The 17,868-nt window shown below is 36.8% G+C and overlaps 1 protein-coding gene across 1 annotated transcript; it reads left to right on the top strand.

Annotated features, from left to right (window-relative positions):
- Nucleotides 1-1,330: 1,330 nt before the first annotated feature.
- Nucleotides 1,331-4,161, top strand: LOC109859889 (the record flags this gene model as incomplete). The annotated part of the gene is made up of 2 exons (XM_020438586.1): nt 1,331-2,111; nt 3,958-4,161. Coding segments are annotated over exons 1-2 (754 nt in total), but the record flags the coding sequence as incomplete, so codon positions are not given.
- Nucleotides 4,162-17,868: the final 13,707 nt, after the last annotated feature.

Genomic DNA, 17,868 nt, shown 5'->3' with positions numbered 1-17,868 from the left:
GAAGCTTATTCGGATGATGAACACACCGAGCGCATCGATCGACCAGATACCAAAACAAGCCATTTATTCGCCTAACTGTTTCGACAGCAAGATGTTTAACGACGACTCCTATATCTTGAGTAAACAATGTTTCGATACCAGTTCTAGTCCGCAAACTCCTTCGAGAAAACGCAATTTATCTACTTTTATGTTGAAAATGACGCTGTCAAAAGACGTTGATATCTCGTTTCCACAAACTGTGCAAGAATCATCGTTGCCAGAATATGCTTCGCAAAAATTTATCGATACGCTTCCGGTCGAAAAAGAGTCGGTTCAAAATTCATCAAATTGCGAGGTAAAATGAAAACTTAATTGATCTATATAAATAATCAAAAACCAACCTCTCTCTTATATGAGATATTGTTTTCAGTAGGACGTTATTTATGTCTCTGAGATACACTTTGTGTTAATGACGTCGAACAAGAATCGTTGGAGAAGAGAAAATTTGTATCGACGAAAACGAAGAATGTCGAAAGACAGCGATAAAGATAGCGCTTTCGGTGAATTTACAGAATCTGATCAGGAGTAATTCAGATGGCATCATAAGAGAAGCCATCTATAAATTAACAAGCGAAATTATACACTAATTGCCCAGTCGATATATTCACGACATGTTTTTCCTTTTTATTTTAATTTTCTTACAAAATAATTAAATGATAAACGAAGAAATAAATCGCGATATATAGATAATTATACAAATAAATTATACAAATAGTTAATCACTTTTAATTAATCAGCTTATTTGTTATTAAGTTGATACTCATCATTAACATACGGATAATTTGCTCGAAAGTAATGTTGATTCTATAAATTATTTATCTTTATTACATGATATGTAAGTAATACGCAATCTTATTTTATTGAGTTTTTTTTAACATTTTATATATATATTAATTATTTTTATCTACTGATTTTGTGAATTGATTACTATAACATGAAAAATATAACAAAAATACTAAATTAAATTAATAAAAATAGAACAATTATTTTATATTCCGTGTATGTGTGTGTGTGTGTGCTCGCGCGCGCGTGAGATAGTTGTTTTTGTAGTATATATTTCTACAATTTCTCTCTATTACCACGTAAGGCAGTGTTTGTAAACCCCAACTTGTCGGATAGAATAACGTGTATACAATATTTATATCAACCAATCAGAAGAAATCGTTTGCTTCTTTCTTGTTATCCTGATTGGTTGATCAAAATCAATGTAACCTACAGATAAGATTAAGATTTTTCGAACTCAATGTATCGCGTTGAGCGCTTCTCTCACAGTCAGTCAAAATCCGTTCAATCGTCGAGCAATACGTGTCGTTTGCTTGCATTTGGTATTTATTTGTGTTAAGCAAAAATTGAGTTTTGTCACTTAGGAAGATAAAGTGTGTTATCACTTCTGCTACCTGAGAAGTCAATCTCTCTCTCTGTTTAATATCTTTAAAATTTTATCTGTTGTGTATATATCGGATATTCAAAGAGACGAAAGCAACCTTTTAAAACCGAAATCTTGAGATAAATCGAACAAAGGATGGAAAACACTTATTATTACTCAGCCGTAGCCGACATCCAAATGCTAAATGGGACAACAGTGCCCGATAGAGAAGTGTTGTCCAACGATTCGATCGATCGAAAAACGCGAAGCAACGGGAACCAGAATGTCGGTTCCGCCAAATCGGAAACAAAGATCGATAAAAGTTTCGAAATTGCCAAATCGAATCCTTCGGTCGCAACGACGTTAGTCGGCGATCCTAATTTCTTGAAAGACGGCGAGGTGTTTGAAACGGATACGTTCGACGATCGATACAGTAGAAATATCAAAAAAACGCAGAATTACATGGAAAAGTTATTGGGTAAAATGGAGGGAACTGTTCGAAATTCTTGGTCGATCTCCAAGATATTCGCGTCGCCGCAACGATCGAAGGAAATGAAAGAGAACAAGGAAACTAGCGGGAAAAGTAAGACGAAGGACGACGAGCACGCGGACACGCCGGATACTTTGTCCGCGCCGACGTTTACGTTGCGTTTAGGAACGTTCAGAGGAAATACGCGGATCCAGATACCCGATCGGGTTTTGTCAGGTAATGTGTTTTACCTTGGCAGAAACCATAGTCGATCGATGATCGTGGCGTGCCGCACGGTAATAACAACGATTTCAACCTTGAATGCCGTATGTTTTTGCATTGGTCGAACTCCGAGTGTGTTGTGCGAGATATTGCCGCGCGGTGTGCTTCGTTGTCGCCCACCTGTTACCCATTCGCGCAAATCGTTATCGATCTGAGAACAACATTATAGATGTTATTAACTGTAAACTTTTATTTCAGTATACCTAGTTAGTGAGATATATATATATATATATATATATATATATATATATATAATCCGTGTTAAAACAAAAAATACGATCGTGTTGATTTAAAATAGAAAACGAAAAGATTGAGGAAAAGAACAAATCTTTTTTCTTTGTAGGAGAAGAAATGTCAGTGATCGGTCATTAGAGACACGCAGTTTAAAATATACAATGTTTAAATTATACAATTTTCAATATATTACACGTATAAACTTTTGCCAAAATTGCGACACATGTAACTGACAAATTTCGAAACTTGTTACGTTACAGTGTGGTTTTATTACGACCGACAATAAAATTTTTTCGTGTTGAAGGACGAGGTTATTTTTTCAGCTGTGTCTTCGTCGGTGCAAACACTTGAGTAAATTTTGTTTTAAAGACGTTGGTTTGCGTGATAGGCGCGATTAATGACTTTAATCTGAATTGCGTAATCTCTTCACAAATGCCATAAACGAGCACATCGCTACACAGCATTACGCAATTGTTTGCGTAATTAGTCGAAATTAAAAAAACGTATCACAAACGCGTTTTCATCGTCTTTGTTGAACCCGTTTTTGAAGCTTTTTCGATTTGCTTGTTTTAAAATTGCGAAAACACACACCAGAAGGCGAATATAGCGGAGCAAATTGAACATGTTTCGCGGGGGCTTTTGTATTTACACTTTTTATAGCGGAGCGAGAAAATGAAAATACAAACTGTGTTCGCTACGTAGTTCTTCGCGAAAGAAAACTGTGATTTAAAGAGTGCGCGAGAAAACTCGCGAAGAAAACAAATGATAAATCATTTGTTTGGACGAGAAATAGCGAGAAAAAAAAACGAAATTACGCGAAATTATATCCTGGCGGTTCTTTCGTGTAACGTATACGTAATCGTTAATTCTTACAGAGAAGGGGAAGAGAGACATGACACTTTTCTCTTTCTCACTCTGCGCGTTGAGAGAGTTGTTCGATCAATATTTAGGCACAGTCGCGCACCGATTTATTTGCGCGACGAGTTCGCTTTGTGCAATGCCGCCGTATCTTGTAAAAACCGAAGATATTAATTGTTACATGAGATCACTTGTTTAATTGACGTAGTTTAGACAACATTCTTTACACGCGTTTATTCTAACGAAAAGAAATTGACTTTCTTGATGTTTTTAAAAGGCTCTAGATTTGTTAAGAAATTATTTAACCCTTTGTCTGCAGACTGGGTCTGCCAGACCCACTAAAAAGCAAATTGCGCATCGGCGTTTCTTAGAAAAAATTAGTTTTTTTTTTTAAACGCTTTTATCTTCGAAACTACTAGAGATTTTTTCAATTTATTTTTATGGTTTTTGTTTTTGTTTTTTTTTTTTATCTTAAAGTCGCATAGGGTCTTACAGACCCAGTCTGCAGTACTTGTAGGTTGTGTTTTACGTCTGCAGACGAAGGGTTAACGAAAACATATAAAAGTTTTGCGTTTATTTTTACATGTTTATACTCTTTTTGTCGTCAAATTCAACAACATTATACATGTTGTACACATCTAGTGCCTACACATGTGCTTCTTATGTTTCCGAAATTGTATCACATGTTTCTGATTTGTTTTGTCAATAGATGTCCCATTTCCACCGTCGCACAAAATGACAGTGGCAGAGGTTTTCGACGAGCGAACAGGATCTCCACGGCCGGAGGTTCTCAAGCAGCACTTTATCCTCGAAGGTAGAATCGACGAAGCCGCGGCTCTTCGCATAATCAACGAAGGTGCTGCTCTTTTACGCTCGGAGAAAACCATGATAGACATTGAGGCTCCGGTCACTGGTGAGTCGATCATAAAATTATATTTTATCTAACTTTGATTAGAAACTACACAGTTTATTATATATATATATATATATATATCATTCGTTCTCTAACTGTCCTCTCACATTTCTGATCGGTGGAAACAATCTTTTGACGAGAATTCATCGCGATCTGAATAACATGCGCATAACACTCCCTGATTTTGAACGAAATAACTGCATCGATTAATTACATGTAATATACGCAGTCTTTAATTTAAAAAATTGTGAAAATTTGATCCGTCATTTGCGTCTGTTACGAACGCGCTTGCTTTTATATGCGCGCTTCGTGATCAATTATCCTTGAATTAAGTTCGTCGCGACGGCCTTCTTTTGTGGCGTCCGCTGATTGTTCTGGAAGCGTGGAATAGGAGAACGCAATAAATCCCACCCTCTCGGCTACTCCGATCGATTCACTCTTATATTTCATTCTAATACCTCCTTTCACTGCTCTTCCTGCCGTCGTCATCTCTTTTACGCACGCATCTCATTGACAGTTATTACTTTTTCGCGTCGCAGCGATACAAGTTTCATTAGGCGGCGGTTAAATAGGCCACGCGTATTCCACGTTGCTCTTCCCGAAAAAAATTTCGTCTATGTATCAACGAGACTTTTTCTTGAAACGTTAAAGAAGATATATCCAATCGAAAGAAGAAAAGTGATATTCGCATAAATAAAATAATATTTTTTCAACGTCTGATTAACGGGATAATTTGTTCATTATTTCGAAAATCGATAATCGATCGAAAAATGCAGATTATCCCGCCTTTTCCTTCATTATTATTTATCTCGAGTTCAATGAAGATTAATTTTGACACTAACAATATTTTACCCGCGTTTAATTAATTTATAAATAAAAAGCGCTAACCTTTAACTCAGTCATGTATTGTTTGAAAAAATATATATTTTGTATTTTATCTTTCTTTCTTTCTCTCTTTTTTTATATATATGCAAACAATTATATATAACTTTCGATAACGTTTATCAAATTTCGTGTCACTTCTACACGTGCATTTGTGGCAGTTAAATGCTGTATATTTTCGCGCATATGTTAGTTGCATAGAATCGATGGCCAGCGAATCAGCTTGAGATTTATTTTCGTAGGTCGGCGACCGGGAATCGGTCATCTCTCCTCCTTTCCCTCCCATTGCGCTCGTTTCGCACGCTTTTTCACTCCTTCGGTGTTCGCCGTGCAATTCGTCGTCCGCGCGTCTGATGCATCCTCTCTCGCAACGCGCCGCCGTAATTCATCTTTCCATCCAACTGCAGTCCCCCGACCGCGCCATCTCCTCTGTCGTATCCGCGATGCGGATTCGCATTCGACAACCAGACGCCTGGTGCACCGCAATTTCTCTCTGTCGCGCCGTGTGCTCTTCTTTTTCATCCCTCTCTTCTCTCTGAGCGACACGTGTGCCAAAAGCGAGCGAGGACGAGCTGCGGCAGCTTGCGCGCACCAGTTATTATCTCCAACAAAGCAACCACGCGGAGAGGAGCACTTTCGTTTCATCAAAACGGATATATAGATCGCGTTTCGAAAATTTATGTAACTGATCTCTGAATTTATTGAGAATTTAGCGAAAGAGAAAATCACACACGGTCGATATGGCGCGGCGATACTCGCTCATGCGTCAAGCTTCATTTGTTTGATGAACCGTGACATGTGTGTGTGTGTGTGTGTGTACTGAAAAACATAGACGTTATAAGGAAAAAAAGACGCGTGTACGTTAATCCAATGGAAAATTAACTAACGTTATCACATATATTTTGCATGAAAGTGTGATATACAGTTTTCAAAATTTTTAAAATTGTTCGAAAAACAAGAAATCGTACATATAATATGTAACTTCTTATACATATTGTGTGTATGATTTATATATATACCATATTTTTATATAGTATATTTAATATTACATACATATGTATGTAATATAGTATATAATTAAATATAATATATAAAAATATGGTATTTGTATATATATAATATATATATATATAATAATATATATAATATATATATATATATACAATATTTTTTACGTAAAATAATCTTATTATATTTCAAATGAATTTTTTCTGAAATTTTAATAGTGTCACGTATTACCTCTCGCGCAATTAGCGAGCGGATCTAACGATTTTTATTAAGTGCGGCATTTCGGATTGAAGTCGAGGTGGGATCAAATTGCGCTTGGATAATTGGGAAGAGGGCAAAAGACACGTTGGAGTCTTCCTTTGAAGCGACCGGGTTTCTTCCGGCCGTACGGCTTCCCGACGCGTTTCTTTGATCGACGTAGGTATATAATCCTCGATTGTTCTCAATCACCAACCAGCTCGGTCCTTACACGAAATAGCAGCTTTGGCGAACGGGGACACACGGTAAATCGGATGACAGTAATTTGTGGCTGCTTAGATCTCTCGTTTCTCGCGCGCTTGTATTTTACCCTATTATTGTGTGTATCAGAAATCCATGTGTATCGCATATCATTGATTACTGAATTAGTGTTTTTCTCCGCAAAGAGCTTGAGGTTTTTTCGACACAATTTTGTCTTTGTGATGATTCCTTTGGGATTTAAATTGCAACACAGCGGTTTTGTCAGATCATTACTTCGGTCCAGTTAACTCAGATCAATTAATTAGTTAATGATAAAAATATTAATTTTTTGACTTATTTAACATAGTCGACGTAAACATCGCGCTGTCAAAATTTGACATACTTTTTTTTTTTGATATAATATAAATAATAATATATAAATTTAGAGATAGAAAACACACTAACGATAGTTCGGTAAAATCGGCTCTTAAATCCCGAGGTTTTTCCCAGCGTTACGCGAATCGCAGCTCGCTAAACGAACTTAGCGGATATTCAAATTAATGATAATGTCTTGCTCGAACGTAGTCAAACGGTGGTTTTTAGTCGGTGATTAGTGCGTTTCTTTACATTGTGAAGAAGTAAGCCATTTCCACGTCCATATTAGAGCGAAGTGACTCAGTTCAGAGTTTTTACGTTTAACTTTGCTCTTTCTGCTCGCTTTTTAAGCCCGCGTAATAAAACAGCGCGTTACGATAATCGCCTCGACATTTCGCACTAATATATCTTCTTCATTTTTTTTTCTTGCAATTTTTTTTATTCCGAGTTCTTTTGTTACGCACGGTCCATAAAGCTTCACTACCGTTTCTGTGGTGCTTGTGCGCTCGATGAAACAAAAAGAAAAAGTAACGGGGTTTTGCGATTAAAAAAATACTAATGCCGTAAGTCGGAGCTAACTTTTTCTATTGCTCTATCTCTTTACAATATATTTACAATATATTTACAATATATTTACAATATATTCAACTATTTTTCAAAATAACTCTCTTCTTTTTCTTACATTTCCACGCCAGTTCGATTACATCATATAAGCATATTGTATGTAGAGAAAGTCATTTACATTTAATGCGCTCGGTGCAAACCAATCTAACTTTCTCCATTCAAGAGTGTCCACTAGAGATGCAAGTATGAAAATCGTCCAAGTGATCGTCACAATTGGATTGCCTTATTTCGATTTCGCTTAGTGGAATGATCTCTGTAAGATGATTCTCATTTGCGTTAAGCAAGTGTCCTTGCACTTTAAATCTAATGCGTTTTTTTTTTGTAGCAAATAAAATCTCGATGTTTTTAGAGAGGGAGAGAGAGAAAGAGAGAAGTCGACTCTCGAACACTTGTGTTCGTCGCAACTATATGCAAACTCTTGTTTGTAGTTGGCGGATGAGAGAGATCCACTTTGTTATGAACACGCGCATGTCGATTTCGCGTTATTGAAAAAAAACTTGTGAGCAATTAAGATATTTATCGATATCAATTCGGAGAATTAACGTATGCGTAAATATTGTTTTTATTTTCGTATATAATCGCGCGAAAGCTGAACTGTTGGCGCGAAGTTCGGAACGCTGAAACGGTAGTTATTATCTACCGGTGCGCGCTATCTTAATTGTTTTCCTGTCATGTTGCGGTAAAATTGATACCAAGCCGGAAACATGATTGCGCTAGTGTCGGGTCGTATACCAAAACCCCAGACCCCGATATAGAGGCATAAATTATTCATGCACAAGTGTGCGCGGAGAGTGGGGAAGTGTGAAACATAACGACAATATTGCCCGATCGCGATAAAGCATATTCCGAAAAGCATTAAATGTTTATCGTTTGTTTATCGACGCTGCGCGTCTTGTCTTGTTATGTAGTTGTCCGTCTAAATAATTGAACTTTACGAATAAGAGAAGCGCATCGGGAAATGATAAGCGGATAAAATGCGGATGTGGAAAAAGTGATACGAAAGGGAAGAGAGAAGAGTGTATTCGGTGTTTTTCGGTTTTGATCGATGGCGTGTTGCTTTCGACCGTTCGAGCTCTCTAATTACCTACGCGAAACTCAAAAACTCATTGTGGCAATCGTCGCGATCATGTCGCGATTATTCGACTCCAATATTTCGGTTTCAAATTCAGATCACAGTCAAAACTATGTACTTTACTCAAATGTACCGAATATCGCGTCACCGTAACATTTGCTACGCATTCCGTTAAATAACGAGTGTTCCGCTCGCGAACCATTAAAGTCGATTGAAACTCACGAACTTCGCGGAACAATTGCTGAAACATTGATTGACGCCTTTACGCAGAACGAAATGAACGTGATGATCTTAGGAAGGCGAAAAATCGAGCAACACACATTTGTCTACATTTAACTATATATCGATGAAATTCATTGCTGGAAAATTTCATCCCGACTCGTTCTCTTTGCTCCCGCGGCGATAGAAACTCTCTCACGCTCTGATGAGAATTTATTTTATTTTATTTTTTTTTTTTTTTTTTTGCGGAAAATACGCGAAAGTAAGAGATGACTCTCGCCAGCTGGCGAGCCGCGAATTTGCGCCGACCAAGTTTAGACGATTCGTCCGCGCCGAATCGTGACGCAAAGCGGTCAAAGTGCGGTGGCAAAAGTCACCGGGACGGCAACACAATACGACCGATGTATGCGCGCAAGAGTTAAATTATTCAGAAAACTCCCGGAGGAGCGTGGAACGACACCAAGTTGCAGGACAACTCTCGCGGAACATTAATTGACTCGGTTGGATCGTGCGGATGTGTTTGCGTACGTATGTGCAGACAGGCGCTTGCGTGTGAGACACGTGGGCATTTAATATACGTTACGTCGGCGCAATGGCGACGGATGTTCGCGCGCAACCTACTCGTCTGCCGCGGAGTTGTTAATTATCTTATTAAATGATAATGAGACGAAGTCTCTTCATGGCCGGTCGGCGGCGCCGGCGAACCTACCTCTACGAGAAGTTTCGCCTAATTTTCCTCCCTTACCTAGAGTAAGCGAAGCTTTACCGAATGCAGCCCCTTTAATACTTGATGCTTTAATGCATACGTAGCCAATATCGGGCTCTGGTGTCGATATCTGCAACGCCGAATAAACTTGCGCGTGAAATATATTGACTTTAGGAGAACTAGTATATGTGTATAATTATGTGAGAAACACCGATGTGTACGTTGTTTTTATTTTGGTTCTTGTTTTTGTTTTTGTTTTTTTTAATTGCAATTACTGCTATTTTTTTGTTTGATAAAAGGAAAAAGGAATTTGTTTCGCTGTATTAGATTATCTGTAACAATTTTTACAAATATAGTTATAGTATAGTATAATATAATATAATAACTATTTTCTATTTTTTCGAGGATATGTAGAAAACCTGTAAAAGAAAAATTTAGTTAGGTTTTGTTTTTTTTTCTTTAGCTTTTATTAGTTTTTAAATTTTAGTTATAAATTTTTTCAAGTGATGTGAATATGAATGATAGAAAAAAGTTATAATTTATCGTTCACAATGTTTTTTTTTCTAATAACGCAAAAAGAAAGTCGTAGAAAGATCGCGCGGAATCGATTCCCAAGTCGGTGCTGATCCGAATACAAAATTCCATTCTCTGACGCGCGCTTCGCGAAACAATGTGTTCGCATAAAGGACCATTCTTGGAAACACAAAATGCTCGAAGAGAAGGGGCAATCGATATCGGAAATAAAAGTCGTGAAAACGGAGCTCACAGCTCGACGATGGTTCCCGGGTTTATCGTTTCTACTTGTATATAAAAACATATTCGAGTGGCAAATTTTATACATGAAAATACACACTGAAAACAAAAAAATTGGTAAAAAAAAAAACGCAAAATGTGTTTCATCCAACTGAATATATTTAGTCCAATACATTCAACTAAAACATTACTACGATATGACACAAAATGTTGATGATTAAAACATTTTGATGATTTACATAAAATGAATTATATCATGTCAATATCGTTATTTAGTGCGCAACTAAACAATTGTTGAATCAACTATAGATCAAATAACTATACAAATTTAGTCCAATCTTAACAAATTTGTTTCTCGGTGTATAAATGCATACTTTTTTTTATGCAATATGTACAGATTGCTTATGATTGTCATTTCTAAGCTAATACTTGTGTTATACTTTTCGTGCTATCAGGGGAATTTTTTTAATTTAAAAGAATTTCAATTTATTTAAAAGAATTTACATGGTGTGACTGTACTTAAAAAAACGATATATTGATTATTCCATTTAATTTGGTCTTTACTACTGCAGATTAATATCGTCTACTATTGTAGAAACTAAAAATCTTCCTATAGTTTCTCTTATTACAAAAAAAAAAAAAAAAAAAAAAAAATACTGCGCTCTCTCTATGTCTTTTTTTTTCTCTGACTGCAATTGTATCAATAATTATCCGTATTGGCATTCAACGAATACCTATAATAGCTTTAATGATTTATTTAATCCACGGGACAAATTGGCTCGATGGTCGTCGTCCTCTCGGACGGCTTTATCCCCGCGCCAATTACGAGCTTAGCGCGCGACAGTCAGAGCGGGAACAAAAGAATGAATTAAATGAGGTGTGCTTTAACGCACGAACAACCGTCTCTCTACTATCAGAACTCCGGTCGGACGCATTATCTCGCGAAATAACAAGTTGTACTTTTGTGTTACAATCTGTGCTTTTTGGAAACGTCGAATCAGCAATCCTCATCTCGTCATAGCCATATCTTTCATCCGCAAACGCGCGCGAACACATTTCCGACAGTGTACATATACAGGGTGTCCCAGAATTGCCGTACAATCTCTCGTAGGCAGGTAGAAGGAGTAAAACTGAGTCGAAAAGTCCTGAACCATTTTTTTTTATTATTTATAATAAAGGAGTAATTATTGAGTAAATCAGGCCAATCAGCGCAGACCTTTAGCCAGACGCACGTCAGTGAGCCGCGCACCTCGTGTGTGTGAGCGCTCAGTGACGTGCGTATGGCTAAAGGTCTGCGCTGATTGGCCTAATTTACTCAATAATTACTCCTTTATTATAAATAATAGAAAAAAATGGTTCAGGACTTTTCGACTCAGTTTTACTCCTTCTACCTGCCTACGAGAGATTGTACGGCAATTCTGGGACACCCTGTATATACCAGGATACGCCTCGGTATCGTTCGTGTATTATACCGCAAGATATCGGGAAGAGGAAATCATTTCGTGAGTTTGTAATGGCTCATCTCGACTGTAGAGGATCTCCAATTAGTGAGTAAAAGTTGAAATCAAGCTCCTTTGTACATATATATATATAGAGTGTCCCAGGAAAAAAGATCAATATTCTGGGAGATGATAGTATCGATTATTTTGGGCAAAAATGTTTAAATGTGAAAACGTGTGTTCTATTCCGAACGATTTCGAAGATTGAATGTGCAGTTGCAAAACTTAAGAGAGCGATACTACATAATTTTTCTAATAATTTAATTATTAATCTAATTATTTAATTGTTGTTCAAGCGACATATTTTTTTAGAATATATGATAAATTTTTTTTGAAACTAGGTATAATAAAGTTTTAACACCATTAATATCAATGCATTTTTCAACTCTTGTGAAAACATGGCGTGTTGCTCGTCTGAGTGCATCGTGATGTTCCATTATGCAATAGCATCCATTATGTGAGCGAGCAGTTCGTCTAGTGTATTCATTTTTTTTTTTTTTTTTTTTTTTTTTATACACTTTACTCTTTATCCAACGGAGTTAGGTTTGAAGATCTTGATGGGTCAATTAATGGCACTGTCACGACCAATTCACTAATTAAGGGAAAGTGTTGAGAGATGTTGCATCACAAGTCGGTGATGAAAAAGGACTCTGTCATGAAAGTACATAACACGCCGTGTTAATGCCAAAGCAACATTCTGTAACGCATTTTGCAATAATTTCAGATAATTTTGTTCTGTCACGATATGATTTTCTAAAACAACGGGCCCCATCAACATGTCATCGATTACATCACACATTAATAGAGAAACGTACTTGAAAATTTGTCTCTACAGTGTACAATGTAAATTTTCAATCACCATAACTGTCAATAGACGCGTAACACAGCGACGGAAGGAAAAGCAAACAAGCACAATCAGCAGACGTAGTGACAGTATTGTGCGCGTTAAATTCAAACTGTCTCGAAAATCATTCGGAATAGGACATAAGTTTATATGAACATTTTTGCTAAAAATAACTGATACATCCCCTTTCCAGATATTGACTTTTCTCTTCCTAAGACATCCTGTTGTATAAACGTCTTTAGATTAACAAGAAGAAAAGATCGCGCGGGAGATTTGAAAGGCAAATGATCGATTAGAGAGAAACGTAGAAAAATAAAAATCGTATAAATAAAGTCTATCGAATATTTAGCTCGCAAAGTAATTTTAATATGCAAAAAATGCATCCTCACAAATAACTCATATGATTTCTTTAATATCTATTTCTCTTTGATTTCTTATCTACTTTGTTTTTAAATTTCCGGTTGCCAAAAATGTCACTCTTCGCAACATCAATTATCCGCGATACAATCTGTCTTTGAAAATACGTATTATATTACGTACAATAGATATAATGTCGTTTGTACGACAAGAGGTGTGATAATATCAGCAGTTGGTAGTCGATATATGCCAAGATTGTATCAAAGCCGGTAAGGTCGCTAGCTGTCTCCGCGAAGCGCCATATTATCTAATGCTTAACAAATATAGATATCGTAAATAGATATCTCTCTGCGAGTTATCAATGTCGATATCTAAAAATACAACTTAAATATAATTTTCTTGTGTGTAACACGCGTTATTTTTAAAAATTTTTTTAAATATAAAATAGATAGCTATATATCATCGGTTAAGATCGGTAAAGATACAAATCGATTTAAAGTGTTCTGTAAGTTTCACGACTACGCGGTAATTCTATCTTTTTCTCTTATCGCGGCTATAAAGCGCAGGACTAGCACTCACTTATGCTATAAACCTTTCGTTGTTGCGAATTCGGCGTATACCTATAGGTGCGAGAAAGAAAAGTAACCGCACACAGAAAACGGCCGAGTCAGAATGCAGTAAGATGTAACGCCGCTGCGAGCAAAACTAGGTCGACTATGTCTTTCTAGAATAAAGGGATACAAGCCAAACGCGCGCTTTAGCGACGAGCTGCTTCTTGAAATTACTATCCGAGATTGCCAAACTACACTCGAGTCGGTGAATTTGCATCGTTTACAAAGAGAGATCATGTTTTCTTTTTTTTTATATATATATATAAATAAAATCTGCTTTTATACACGTATATAAGTACATATCATTTGTTACTTTATATTATATTTACAAAAACCTCACACAAGTTCTTTCTGTTTCGGTAAAGCGGAATCGATTAAAAAAAGAATAAAACTTGCAGTTAAAACAATCAATTTGCTTGTTGAGATATCCTTCATAAATGTTGCGTTAGTGTCTATATTGAGTAAAAAAAAAAGAAAAAAAAATATGGGTGGTGAGCGAGCGCAGGTGATGGCATCTTTCTCTCGGTATATATCGCTCATGCAAACCATAATAATTAAGAGTAACCGATTACGCGATAGTTGTGAGTCGTAGATATTATCTGGGTTGGTTTCAATAACGCAGTTCGTGACTCTTTCTCGAGGTTGAGTTTACCCTCGCCGGACGTATCCTTGGATCTTGGCGCTTGTGCGACGAGGTCAAGGACGTCCTCGAAGGTTTACGGTCGCGATTTCACGATTTGCCGAACGACATCCGGCGATGCATCGCGTTTGTTTTCGCGATTAACGAGCACGATTGGCGAGGAAACGCCGCTTTTGTTGTGTTGCGCGTTTTATTAAATGCGCCCGGTACGTATGTACGTAATAATACTTCTCGCACATCCGTTTTTGTGTAGTGTCGTTTTTTCATTTTTTTTATTTTTTTATTTATTTTACACGGCGATCAAGTGTCGCGGATAAAACAACTTGAAAAACAGAAAAAAAATTTTTTCCCTTTTCTTAATTCCGGAATATTATTGACCATGTACAGTAACTCTTATAAATAGAGAATGTCGGACGACGAATATCGGTCAGAGAAGTCGCTATATATTGGCTACGTACCATCAACTTTTAGCACGGCGGGTTTATCTTGACCTAATTCGGTTTCTCTAGCGGTGGGAAAACTTCGCGATTTTCGTTTCCAATAAAGAAAACGTGAAATTGACTAAAATATTCTAGGAAAAATGTAAGCGTTTTGAAATTCAATGCATAAATAAATGTGTGTACTTTTCTATATATAAGTCACAGATATACTATAAGCTTATCGAAAATCAGCTATCATTTATCTATTGATATATGTATAAGAATGTTTACTTGTGAGACCAACAATGAACAAAATAAAATTAATCAGAATGAATAGAGGGCCGCAATATAATATTCTTGCGACACATAATTTGCTGTTAATAGAAACACGAATATATTAGATAGAGAAAAAAATACTTTTTGTTTTATATCTATTTGTATAAAAATTTATTTATTTATTTATTATTTAATTCTTGAACCTTTTTTAATCTTTAATAGCTTATTATTTTATACTTTGACTTCTTTGACTGTAGACTTGATTTAACAATATGCTTAACTACGACTTTGTTCTGAAAATCTGTACCGAGATCACGCTTTTAACATCATAATTGTGAGTAAACATATATGTTTTCTCAGTTTTTAATTTATTTTAATTTTTAATTATTTTTGTTATTCAAATATTATTAAACTATTTCAATTTATTTTATTTTAGTAATAAACATTGAATAAAAACCGCACCCCTCGGTCGAAACTTGTTTATAATAATAAAAAAACATAAACATAAATCCAATTGCGTTTGGAACAATCTTTTATTGGCCTTTTTCATTCTCATACATTTATTTAATAAAATACTTGTATGTTTGAAAACGTACGTAATTATTCTAATTCTTTGAATTCTTTGTACAAATATATGCAGCGCAATTAAAAGTAAAACGGTAAATTTTGTCATATGCTTTTGCCTGATGTGTGTGTCGGTTGATTATTAATATCAATATTTAATATCACAAAGACACACAGTTTTGCAGATAGAGAAATTCTGCTACGTTTCATTTGTTTTTTTTTTTTTTTTTTTTTTCATTTACCGTGCATTTTCTCGGCGCTTTACTTGTCTCGGTGTTCGATTTACATTTATGTATGTATATATCGGCAAGAGTTTTGTACGTGACTCGAACGATTATGCAATTCTGTGTGACACAATACCGCGACCGCGGAAACAAACCGAGGAAGAGGGAGGGAAGATATTTCGTTTAGCGCGCGCATAACTCGAAGTCAGGTTCGTAGTGTTGCGGCTCCGGTCGTTCAAAGTCTGGTCGCTCCACTGGATGTAGTAGTTGCGCGGAATGTAGAGCAGATGTGACCCGACGGCGCATATACTTGACTTGGCGAAGCCCGAGCGCGGCCGCTTATTAGAAGGGTAATAACGCTGCTCTGTGTGCGACGCCGGGGTTCAAGGCTGCCGATTCCAGTCAGGGCCGATAAAGTTAGCAGAAAGTTGAGCGGAATTGCGCGGTGGATTTACCGCGCCCTCAAGTCGCGCCCCGACCATACGATCGTAAATTGAAATCTATTTCGACTTTATTATCGCGCCCCTTAAACTTTTCATCGATTTTACCCTCCCCCGGTCCATCGAGGATAGGTGGGGAGTTGCGGATAAAGAGAGGGGAGATGGAAAAAAAACGACGACAGCGGTGAATTTATATATGACTTAGACGATTGTGAGCAACGATTGTTTGCTCCGTTTTTTCCTTCGTGAGGAAAAACTAATGCGGTTAATAGAACATCACGGTAAAATCCTCTCTCTCTCTCTCTCTCTCTCTCTCTCTCTCTCTCTCTCTCTCTCTCTTTTTTCAAACACATATTGTCAAGAGAATATTATATAAACTATCATTGTGAATAACAATAGACAATATGTTTGTGTCTTCTCTGTAGTACACAGTTTATTATTTCACTCTATATTGTTATAATTTATTAACTTCGGTTAAAAGACTTTAAACAAATCTTCGAACACAATATAGCTTATTCTTATCCTTTTTTTTTTCTCTTCCGAGGCAACTTCCATCGAAGGTGGATTCGTGTTACATCCTGCGAGCGTGACACGCGAGGGTGCATGTGCTTCTTCCGCTTTGTAGAGATACGGCTCTGCGAAAGATAAAGGCTCGGGTAACGAGTATCGGGGAAAAAGAAAGCACGAATCACGAAGAAACACCCTCGACGTCCAACAGCTGGTTCTTTTTTTCTTGCTCGCAGTATACAAAGACAAATCTGTGGAGATTTGTTTATTGTTAAGAAAGACTTATTCGACCCTCTACCGTAATTTTTCCTTGACACTATCCTTATCATAGTTTTTTTTCTTCCGATAAAACGCGGTGTGCGTGTGTGTGTGTGTGTGTGTGCGCGCGCGCGCGCTGAGAATGGTAAAATTGTACATCACATACTTATTTCGCAGACAATTATTACAAATAATTTTACCCGTTTTTTTAATAAGAAATATGAATTTAAACGTAAAAAAAAAAAATAAAAATGAAAACAAAACTTGCAAACAGTTAATTCTCGGTCTACTTAACTGTGTGTCTCGGAGATACTTTTTAACTTTAATTAATCTCGTGCTAATTAAGCTATCGACAGGACCGAGAGTACACAAGGCCGCGGTGCAAGGACCTTGTTACGAGCGAGGACATATTATCAATCGGAGGGGGGAAAAAAAGAAGCGAACTTTTTTTCCTCTTGAGAGCAAAAGTGAATTTTTACCGTGTATGCGCGATCGCTCCTTTGAAGTAAGAAGTAGTTCGCTCGGCCAACATGTAATCGTGACGAGGTCGCTCCTTCCTTTGGATCCATTAAAAATGAGAAAACGCGTATTCATCATCAAGCGAGGCCACGCAGCGCCGCGCACTTGAGGGATCATTACAGACCGCGTCGGGCTATTTCTCTCTCGACCTTTGCGCGGGTCCTGCGCGAGAAAATAAGAATTGCCTTTTTTTTTTTTTTCCCGACGAGCCAAAATATTTCGGGCGGAACGCTAAGAATGGTGCGGCGGCGTGCATTAAGAGAATTAAGGTTGTATTCAGGGTAAGGTCTTAGTCAAAAGTTTAAGAAACATAGCGTTAACCTATTTTAGTATTTAGATAATGATTGTTTGCTGGAAAGGTATTATTTATACAAAAATAAGTTAAGAAAATTATTTATTATACTTTTAATGACTACAGAAAAGTTTTCACGTGTATTTTGTGCTATTTTAATGTTCACTTTTGATACTTTTG

This window comes from Pseudomyrmex gracilis, unplaced genomic scaffold (genome assembly GCF_002006095.1).
Source record: "Pseudomyrmex gracilis isolate BER0280 unplaced genomic scaffold, ASM200609v1 scaffold_298, whole genome shotgun sequence".
In the NCBI taxonomy this organism is placed as follows: Eukaryota; Metazoa; Arthropoda; class Insecta; order Hymenoptera; family Formicidae; genus Pseudomyrmex; species Pseudomyrmex gracilis.
Note: the sequence above shows the minus strand (reverse complement) of the source record. Positions and strands in the feature narration are given on the sequence as shown.